Source organism: Mya arenaria, chromosome 3 (assembly GCF_026914265.1).
Source record: "Mya arenaria isolate MELC-2E11 chromosome 3, ASM2691426v1".
NCBI lineage: Eukaryota > Metazoa > Mollusca > Bivalvia > Myida > Myidae > Mya > Mya arenaria.
The window spans coordinates 41,183,602-41,194,579 of record NC_069124.1 but is presented as its reverse complement, the minus strand read 5'-3'; the positions used below and the strand labels follow the sequence as shown (position 1 = coordinate 41,194,579).

The 10,978-nt window shown below is 34.4% G+C and overlaps 1 protein-coding gene across 1 annotated transcript; it reads left to right on the top strand.

Annotated features, from left to right (window-relative positions):
• The first annotated feature begins 354 nt into the window (after positions 1-354).
• LOC128226907 (heat shock 70 kDa protein 12A-like) lies at positions 355-10,747 on the top strand. Its single transcript, XM_052937019.1, has 9 exons — positions 355-381; positions 2,131-2,396; positions 2,859-3,067; positions 3,367-3,487; positions 3,592-4,256; positions 4,484-4,774; positions 7,416-7,637; positions 7,758-7,893; positions 8,581-10,747. The coding sequence occupies exons 7-9, from the start codon at positions 7,617-7,619 to the stop codon at positions 9,600-9,602; spliced, it is 1,179 nt and encodes a 392-aa protein (XP_052792979.1). The 5' UTR covers positions 355-381; positions 2,131-2,396; positions 2,859-3,067; positions 3,367-3,487; positions 3,592-4,256; positions 4,484-4,774; positions 7,416-7,616; the 3' UTR covers positions 9,603-10,747.
• The last annotated feature ends 231 nt before the right edge of the window (positions 10,748-10,978 follow it).

Here is a 10,978-nt window from a genome sequence, read left to right as displayed (position 1 = left end):
ATTTGCCTTAGTTCATATAAGTTAATGACCCAGGGATTGCGCAATAGCTCCAGTAGGTATACTTTCAATCACAAATATTTGGTGTAGTAACTGTTTTGTACCATATCCTCAAGCTTACTGTGCAAACAGTAGCTTGCGTATATTGAAATATCGTTGTAATTCAAATTTATCCGCATGCTTCTTCTTGAATGGTACTATTGGCTACCGTACTGGTGTGAGAATAAGAGCTTAAACGAAAGCAGATGAAACTATGGTATAACGCAAAGATATCGTTAAAGGCCTTATGTTTCATTATCTGTATGATGACATTACACCGATAACGATATTCGTTAAATAAAAATCAGGTGATTAATTAACTTCCTGGATAGAATGTGACCTTAGGTAAGTTTCTTTTTTTTTTGTCAAATTAGATATTTAAGCATATACAAATACACGAATATTTCTGTATTTTACCCTTCGTGCATATGTGATAACTATTTATCAATGTTAGTCATTGTTTATAGAATGGAACTGAGATATATTCACAATCAATTCTATGTAGTCCAGTTTCACGCATTAAGCCGTAAATGTACTTTTGTATTCATAACTATTCGGTTAATCCATATAATGGCTAATTTGTTTATATCCACCATAGCTCGTAATGGTAAAGTTACGGGCGTGTTTTATTTTCCATTTACGGCTGCGTTAGAAAAGAAAAACGGATTGCACCGGTTTTTTGTTAACCGACCAATATTTTTTTCTATTAAATCTGATCAATGATAACATTCACCCGAAGCCAATCAAAATTAGGACCAATACACAACCGTGTGTAATATTCCAGAATTCTTGGGGAGGATGTTGGGGTTCAGTTCAAGAAAGTTTATGCAATGTCTGACATGTTATATTATCCCTTACCGACCGGCTGTTGTTTATGGCCCTAGTGCCACAACATTGTAATTAAAATGTAAGCAACACATTTTCATCCTACATATTTTTAATTCAATATGTTACTCGGAACATATATTACTAAATTCAAAGGGTAAAGGGTTTGTATCGGAAGGTAATTGAGTGATATGATGAAAATTATCATACTCTCGATAAAAGTTGTAACTTGACCATATAAAAAGGCCTCTTATTAATAGATAAAAATATGCAATCAATTAATGATATGTAGAGCAACATTGGACGACAAAATACCAAAGAAATATATTGAAGTAATGATAAAATGAAGTTCGTAAACTTTTGAAAGTCTGCACAACATTTTGTAATAACTTGAAGCTGAACTCTATCCGATTACGCCATTAGACAAACGCGCACTACATACACTTATTTAAATACTAAAAAAGTTAAATTTGCTCATCCATGGTTTTTGGTCAAACTGAGCATGATCAATACAGAAAAAGTTGCGTCTATATCAGCGAAAACCTCATCTTAGGGTAAGGTCTACTTTGGAGTTTTGTTAAATATATACATATCGCATGGACGGAAAATGAACTTATACGATAGTATATTCCAAATAAAAACTAATGCATTTGTTTCTGCACTCAAATCAATTATACCTTTTCATAACGCTTCATGTCGATACCATGTTTGCCATTGAACAGTAGAGTAAATAATCAATTCGCTTGAGAATTTTAGTATCGGATAACATTCTTTGTTGTTTGATTTTTTAATACATTGCAGTAAATATTGGGTTTGATTGTACGCTGATATCAGTTCATGTTCAATCTTGTTCATAGTTATGTGTAGCTGCGGACTGAAGATCTTTCCTTAATTATTCATTGCGATAATATATTGTCAGTGTCATAGCTCATATTCCTAATGTTATCGGTCTTGCCCTGGTTCTGCTGAGCAGGCACATAATATTTTTATTGTCAACATTCAATTTCACCTCGTAGTTATATACCCTTATATCGTCCATAATGTTTAAAGCATTGATCAGAAAAGATTGATCGCAAAATGAGAATTAAACCTACAGAAATCAAAGTGATTTTATAAAATTGAGATTTTTTAAAGATTGAATTGCAATTGGTTTAATTCTATTTAAAAAGGTAGACCTCCGCACATTGCAGTTCCGGCGTACATAAATGTTTTTTTTTTGTTATTTTAAATGCGTTTAAGAATTTGTAGAAATTTAGAATATTTTTACAGGAAGAAACAAAATGGCATTGGTAGTTGCTGCAGTCAATTTTGGGATACGAGAAACCTGCATTGGTTTCGCTTTAAAGGGAGAAAAAGCCGTCCATGCACTTAATTTTTATGATGAGGATGCATTTATTCATATGAAAGTTCCTTCATGTGCCCTCTTGAATCATAAGGGTCAGCTGGATTGTTATGGCTTTACAGCACTTGCAAAGTTCAACGATCTCAAAAGTGAAAGAAAAGCGTAGGATGGAAGTATTTTCAAACATTTGGAGGTAAGATAAAACCATTCTTACCAATATTAATTTTGATGTGTGTGTATATGTGATCGGCCGTATGACATGACACTGCGGTTTCGCTTGTTGTATGTCTGTTGAACCTTGAGCCTCTTAAAACGTTTTCAGTTAATAGTTTCCAAATTATTACTCTACCAAATAATACATGTAATAAATGAGATAAATACAATACATATGCAATAAGATATACATACAAACCCGTTAATGAGAAAGGTCAAGAAGTTTGATTATAGATACTTACCCGGTGGTCAGGAAAATATTTCTTGAGCAAGTAACTTATAAAATAATCACAACGAATAGTCAATTTTAAATTGGTCCTTTCACGGACTATCATCCATATTTCGGGAATCTATAAACGTTAATTGTTAAAAAAGTTAAATTATTGTGTTCCGCCTGTGCATATTTGGTGTCCAATGTTTTTTATTTGATCTGCTGTTGTAGTCTATAAATGGCGAAATCTACATATCCGATGAAACCGGTGAACGTGTTTCTTCAAACAAACTGTTCGCAGAAATTGTTGGGTATCTTAAGGACATGCTATTCTCGCATGTTCTTAAGCATTTTCCCATTACCGATGTGACCTGGGTTTTTAGTATTCCGGCGTCCTGGATTCAAGGGCAAAAACATGCCTGACAAATTCGGGTGTACAAGTATGAAAGCCATGTTGTCAATTCCTTTTTCGATTTTAATTTAATTTTTTTAAAACGCTGAATACATGTATGTATTTTAACCATATACAGTTCTTATCAGAATCGACTATAATATTTATAATAACTATAATTATAAACAAGGGTTTATTTACAGGCGGTTTCTGGCGATATTTAAGAATGCAAAGTTACTTATTCCTTCCGTACCTATGATAATGCCTATTTTGAAAAATCATGTAATATTGTAACCTTTTGGAAACTGGGTTTAAAGTTTGTCTACGTTCTACTCAAACAACTTTTAGGTGGGACTGAGTGATGATCATATTCTCTTGATAACGGATGCGGAAGCTGCTTCGTTCACATGTCTAGAGGAACTGCATAACATTGTAGCTAACAAAAAATGCCTTTTGGTTAACTGGAACGGTAAGCAACCAGTACGTTAATGGCATATATCATTTAATAATTCCGAACACAATATTTATATTTTTAAAGTTTACTTACAATCAATGTTATATTATTTCCTGCAGAAAATTACACTGAATTTGCTGAAGTTGAATCTAACTTTGATCAGACGATTCGGGTGACTTTCCTGGAGGGAAAACATTCAGCCGACATGAATACTGTTCAAAAAAAGATACTTTCCTTCATGGGGATGTTGTTAGATGACGATACTGGAATTCATTTTGACGACTTCAGAGACAAACTAGATTTCAAAAGAAAATTAAAATTTCCACTGAAATAATTATCCCTCGAGGGAACCGGTAATGTGCATTTGAACTTGCCTCTGTCTTTAGGACAACGGTTTTGTGAAATCGATATGAGAAACAAACACGTTTTCGGTCCCACCGCAAAATACATAGGCGGTAAGCTTCGCATGAGTAATGAAATGCTTGCGCCGTTGGTACTTGAAGCCTTAGAAAATACAATCGCATACGTAGACGAAATAGTATCTAGACCAGAGAACAGAAATTTGACGGACGTCATTATTTTCGGCGATTTCGCCGAATATCAGATTGCGATAGACGCATTACACAGAAAATTGAAACAAAGGATTCATAAACCAGAGGATGTTGAAACGGTTATATTGAACGGCGGATTATTGTTTGGGAGGTCTCCAGAGATAGTCACTTCAAGAATTTTGAGAATTGCGGCTGACAATGAGAATGGGTCTGACATATGGGCTGAACCGAAGGTAAGAACGATAACGTTTTTAGATTACAATTCGTGTGAACTCGCATGGGTATTCTTTAAAACGGGCTTACGTTATCCTTTGAAGCTTAAAGCGGCATTTTATTTCAGTCAGGTTCTGTTCCTTAAGAAAAAATCATGTATGTTTTGTAAGTCAAAAATATAGAGAGACATGTTGCTGTCGAATTTATTATCAGGGTAAACTTTTGGGTTTGATGTATCATATTGTAGGTGACTGCAAACCATCAGGTGTTTGCTGCCTTCGATTTCGGAACAACATACAGTGGATACGCCTATTCAGTTAAGAACACCCCGGCAGAAATATGGGCAAACAAAGCTTGGAGCTCCGGTGAAAAACTTCTTTCGCTGAAAACCCCAACTTCTGTTCTCCTTAAGCCAGACAAAACATTCGATTCTTTTGGCTTTGAAGCAGAAAACAAGTATTCAAGTCTGGCCGAAGATGACAAACATGGAGACTGGATGCTATTCAGACGATTCAAGATGTTACTGCACCAAACAAAGGTATATCCTTGCATAAGACAGCGGACTTTAAATAAATGATAAAGAAACAATGAGATTAAACATCGTAAAAGATAAGCTAAATATGCGATCCCTAGGGAAGTGTTTAATTGCGGTGCTTTAAGTCGTCACTTCTGAAGGGCAATTATCCTAATTTCTCAATTGGGATAAAATAGAAGGCCAAAATGTTTCTACTGATTGGATTGGCTTGATTTATTGTTAATTGAACGGAGATAGACAATAATCTTAAGGAAAATGTTAAATAGATTAATCTAATAAGTGTCTTATATTGATGAAATGTATAATGAAGGCTGTTTTTAATATATGAGTCCATTTAAAACTTAAACTTCATAAGAAATGGTTCCTCCACAGACAGTGAGAAACCAGTTGTAGTACGAATGTGACACATGAAGTTTTTATAAGAGTATTAGACTGAAAAGATATGACTTGGTAAGTACATAGTATCGTAGTCATTACCTTTCTAAACGATGAAAACAGTTATTACTATAAAGAGATCATACTGCAATCAGGCGCTTTATTTACGGACATAAAATTTGTTCCATTTTTGACAACACATCAGTCTCAGTATCAGTCGTTATTAAAGAGCATGTGGGCATTTTCACAATACAAGTTCTATTCTATATTTCTCCAGTTCTACTCAATATTTATTAATTATAAAAATATTAATGCTTCTGTTTCGTATCGCAATATAGTAACTTAACAATATATCGCACATACCTAATTTATTTTGACAGCCATGTTGTAGTCGTTGACATTGGCATGCAATTGTTTAAACATTGCCTGTAACTTAAAACCATTCAAAATATTCACAAAAAGATAAGTACACGTTTTGTCGCAATACGCACGTGTTTGAAAATGCCAAGAGCTCTAAATGTAATGAATATTAAGTAATGCCACTTTTCAAGCGAAAATTAAAAAATAAAAGACGAGAATTAGCATCCGCTAGTAGTTATTTTGTTAATCCAACCTATTGTCGTGTGTGTTTTGCGCAAATGTCATCTATATGTATTTTTTTTTACTTTACAATGTTACCATTGTATTTGTAGCATCAAATGAATAACTGTTCCTGTAGTTTACATTGCAAACTTTTCCCTTTGGGCTTCACTTGTATAATCGTCTCTGTAGCTTCAATTGCATAATTGGCTCTATAGTTTATATTACATACTTGTTCATGTAGTTTTAATTACACAATTGTCTCTATAGTTTTCATAGCATAATTGTCGCTGTAGTTTTTGTTGCGTTATTGGCTCTGTAGTTTTCATTGCATAATTGTCTCTGTAGTTTTCATTGCGTAATTGTCTGTGTAGTTTTCATTGCATAATTGTCTCTGTAGTTTTCATTGCGTAATTGTCTGGGTAGTTTTCATTGCGTAATTGTCTCTGTAGGTTTCATTGCATAATTGTCTCTGTAGTTTTCATTGCGTAATTGTCTGTGTAGTTTTCATTGCATAATTGTCTCTGTAGTTTTCATTGCGTAATTGTCTGTGTAGTTTTCATTGCGTAATTGTCTCTGTAGGTTTCATTGCATAATTGTCTCTGTAGTTTTCATTGCGTAATTGTCTCTGTAGTTTTCATTGCATAATTGCCTCTGTAGTTTTCATTGCGTAATTGTCTGTATAGTTTTCATTGCATAATTGCCTCTGTGTAGTTTTCATTGCATAATTGTCTCTGTAGTTTTCTTTGCGTAATTGTCTGGGTAGTTTTCATTGCATAATTGCCTCTGTAGTTTCATTGCGTAATTGTCTGTGTAGTTTTCATTGCGTAATTGCCTCTGTAGTTTTCATTGCGTAATTGTCTGTGTAGTTTTCATTGCGTTATTGACTCTGTCCATTGCATAATAGTCTTTGTAGTTTCCATAGCAGAATTGTTCCTGTAATTTACATTGCATAATTGTCATTGAAGCTTCAATTGCATAATTGTCTCTGTAGTTTACATTGCATAATTGTCTCTGTTGTTTACATTGCATAAAATAAATAATGATAAAATCGAAACCATCAAACTACGTATATACCTGCAATTTCGAATAACTGATTTACAGAATTCGGAAGTAAGCGAACAATTTTTCACAACATAAGTGTGTTCATCTGTTTAATTGATATGTTTTACTTCATTAGTTTTATATTTTCAATTTTGCAATTATTGAATATTGTCTGAAGAGATAAGAAGTCTGACAAAAATAGACCAGTTTTAACTTCCGGTGAATGTCACATTATTTGTAAACTGATTTGATTTGAATTGCCTCTCTAGCTTCATTTGCATAATTGTTCCTGGAGCTTTAAGTGTGTTTTTAGCTTCAGATGGATTTTTTTACTGTAGTATCATTGCATTATTGTTCATGTAGCTTTAATTGCAAAATTGTCCGTGGAGCTTCCATTGCATAATTCTCACTTGAGCTTTAAATGCATGCTGTCCATGTAGTTTCCATTGTAAAATTGTCCCTGGCGCTCCCATTGCAAATTTATCTTGAATTTTCCATTGCATATGTATCCCTGTAGTGTTTTTTTGCATATTTGTCCCTTTACTTAGCATAACATTATTATCACTGAAGTGGCCTTGTCGCATGTTTGCCTTTACGTTTATTAACAATGTGGGTCATCATCATGTTTTTCTTAATTGTCTTTAAGGATGGACTTCGCAGAGACACAACAGTTGAAGATATAAGCGGAAAGAAAATGCCCGCCTTGACCATTTTCAGCATGGCCATACGATACTTGAAAGAACAGTTGATGGAAACGCTTCGATTGCGCATTACTGACATCTCACAATCTGTCATTTTGTTCATGATAACAGTGCCTGCCATCTAGAGCGATGGTGCAAAACAGTTCATGAAAGAGGCGGCACTACAGGTACGGTGGTCAACTTGATAATACGAATATCTTGCTGGCCAGATTTGCATAACAATTAAACTTGCGTGATTATGCCTGTTTAGATATTGCCAATATAACATCGAACGTATTATAATACAGGCGGGAATAGACAGCCAGCAGGTTGGTTTAGCTCTTGAGCCAGAAGCTGCTGCTATTTGGTGTCAACATATTCAAACCGACGTTAAAGGAGAGCTGTCAAAACCCGGAACGCAGTTTATGGTTGTAGACGTTGGAGGTAAATAATTATGCAGTTACTATTATTTACCATGTGTCTCTCTCTTGTGTTTTTAATGTCTGTTCTTTTGAACATGGTCATAGTGAAACGACTGCTGGGGTTGTCCGTGTTTGTAACATTGTACATATTGAACGAAAAGAACTGAACTCACGGACATTAACACTACGCAAAGTACAACGAACGTTTTAAAACATGATATTAAGTACAAACAAGTACAAACGTAATTATACCCGAAATGCGTGTGCATAGGTATAATTTATCATTGGTTGTTAGTCTTCGAAGCTACAATGTTGAGTATAAAGCACTGTCAACCGTTAGTATTAATTTTAAAGTTTTATTCTTAACTGAGTAATCTGTGATTAAGAGGAAAATCAATAGGTCACACCTAAAACTCAAATTTAATTATAGTTGAAATTCTACAAATTATATTTCCTTCTGATACACTCCTGGAGATGAATGTTGTCAAAATCCAAATATGTGGCATATTGAATCAAAATGATTTGGTATATATATAAAGGCAAAGGTCATGTATAATCATGTATCATGCAATGCCGAAATTACCTCATACAAAAATAAAAACCTTGTTGCCGTGTGAGCAGACATATTTTAGCCCGACTGTTTCTCAAAGAAAACCTTTGAGACATTATCATAGCATTGATGTACTCTGTATCCGGATATTTGTTGCAGGAGGCACAGCTGATATTTCTGTCCAAGAAAAAAAGCCAGATGGACGTCTGAACGAAATCCTCCGCCCAGACGGTGGGGCGTGGGGAGAAACGAACGTGGACAAAGAATTATTCGACTGGCTTGGGTCGATATTTGGACAAAAACGAATTCGTCAATTCAGAGAATCAGAGTTTGGCGAACATCTCGATCTTCTCAATGAATTTGAAATAAAAAAGCGATCTATTGGTAACAACAATGTTGTTATACGGTTACCATACTCAATGAGAGAAAATTCCAAAAAAATTAAGAAGTCAATCGATAAACTCGGCCTGTCTGAAAAGGTAAGCCTGACAAAAGATAAATTAAAAGTTGACGCCGAGATTGCAAAGCGCTGGTTTAATGCGACGATCAGCAACATAGCATCCCATATAAGCAACTTAATACAGGAACAGTATTTTAAGGAAGTCCGTTTAGTGATGGTGGTCGGTGGATTTGCAGAATGTAAGCTTCTACAGTCGGCCATGATTGAAACGCTGTCGAATGTTCGAGTTATAATACCAGAGGAGGCTGGTGTTGCTGTTTTAAAGGGGGCTGTGGAATTTGCTCAGCGACCTCACGTGATAGCTTCAAGAGTCATGAAATGCTCGTATGGTATAAACAAACCAGTCGAATACGACGCGAAGGTGCATGATAGGTCGAAAGTCGTCATTGAAAACGGGAAAAAGGTTGTTCATCTTTTTGAACAATTTGTGAAAATTAACAATGAAGTGAAGATTGGAGAAGTGGTTGCAAAGGGTTTCAAGCCAACGTCTCTTAAAGAGACCAAGGTCGACATTTATTCCAGTCCTCACCCAAATCCCCGCTATGTTTCCGACAGAGAGTGTACAAAAATTGCACAGATAAATGTGAAACATGAGAGTGGGAAAACAGCGAATGACAAAATAGTTGATGTCCTCTTTGAATTCGGGAAAACGGAAGTATTCGTCCGAGTTATTCTGCGCATTTCTGGTGAAGAGTTTGGAACCAAATTGGAGTGTCTCTAAACTGTTTGCTATCTGACTAGCAAAATAAAACTTCTTCTTGTAACTATCTGAACCTCTACAAAACCACAACAAAGTAAAAAAAGTACAAATGATCCTCAATATGTGTATGCCAATCAATTATGTGTACACTGCTTGTGTTATACCAGAGTAAGAATGTCATGTTTAAAATTGTATTTGATACATAAACGTGATACACTTTTACACAAATGATGTTATGAATGTCTGTATTCTTCTGGGCTTTGTATGTTGTAACAATTGTTAGCGCCTTTGATACATACACAGTTTAGGGGTCTTTAGGTCTTTAAGCTTGTCCTTGTGTTTCGCTTAAAACCATAAGTTTTCATCTTGTTTGTTCTATGTTAAGACAGATCGAAACATTTTAGTTTAAAAACATTTTCAGCAATATATTAATTTATGAATAGCTGGGAAATGTTTCTAAAGATCACATGACTGATTTCAAATGTAATCGTATCAGTAAGGCATTACTGTGTTCTCCCATGACGCTCTTTTACATACATTTGTTCATACATGTTTGATTTCTTACCAATAATTATTGTATTTGAAGCTATGGGTTTATGCTACCTTTAGTGAGTATCAGTAAGCCTGCAAAGAGCGATTCGCTAACAACGTTTAAGTACTTCTGTAACTTGTACGGATAGATACATGGACGAGTAAAATGACACAAAGTGTTCCGCTATATCATGATCATAATTACTGAAGGACGATGACAAGTCGTTTATAATATGTTTATAATATGTATTCTATAGTATTGGTGAAGTTGAAAATGAATGATATGGTAAAACAAACTGTTATTAATGAATAAAACATGTAACAACTGCTGTTTCACTTCACGATAAAACGGTAGTGTTACATGTGTGTCATCAATATATTCTCATAAAACGATAGTATAATAGCAACTATGTTGTTAAACTGTTTTCTTATATGGTGTATTAATTTTTCTTTGATAAAATACATATATTTTCATGGACTTATGAGTCGTGTAGTTTGGAGATATTATGTCGTGAACTGTAAATGAAGTACTAAATCATCACTAGTACATCGTATGTTATATATCTGATGGTTTATTATATCTATACATTGTGACCACGACTGGAGTTTTTAATTGAAAATTATGTTTTTCATTTGGCTCTGATGACATTTGAATACATTTTTTTTTAGAAAAAAAAGATTACTATTTCACCATAAGTTATGTTAAAACAATCGTTCGTTCTGGGTGCGTTGTCATAATAAAATTTGATATTCAACAATCATAAAGCACAGTTATTGAATTAAATATCGAAATCTCACTGGTTTCAACTGCCGAGGTAAAGATAGTTGACATATATGGATATATAATATCGTAAGATATTTGTAAA

What these genes read in the sequence shown, in the direction of transcription:
- LOC128226907 (XM_052937019.1), top strand. Translation starts at nt 7,617, where the DNA reads ATGAAAGAGGCGGCACTACAG. An exon ending in TGAAAGAGGCGGCACTACAG is followed by an intron (nt 7,638 to 7,757) that starts GTACGGTGGTCA and finishes ATTATAATACAG; the next exon opens with GCGGGAATAGACAGCCAGCA. An exon ending in TATGGTTGTAGACGTTGGAG is followed by an intron (nt 7,894 to 8,580) that starts GTAAATAATTAT and finishes TATTTGTTGCAG; the next exon opens with GAGGCACAGCTGATATTTCT.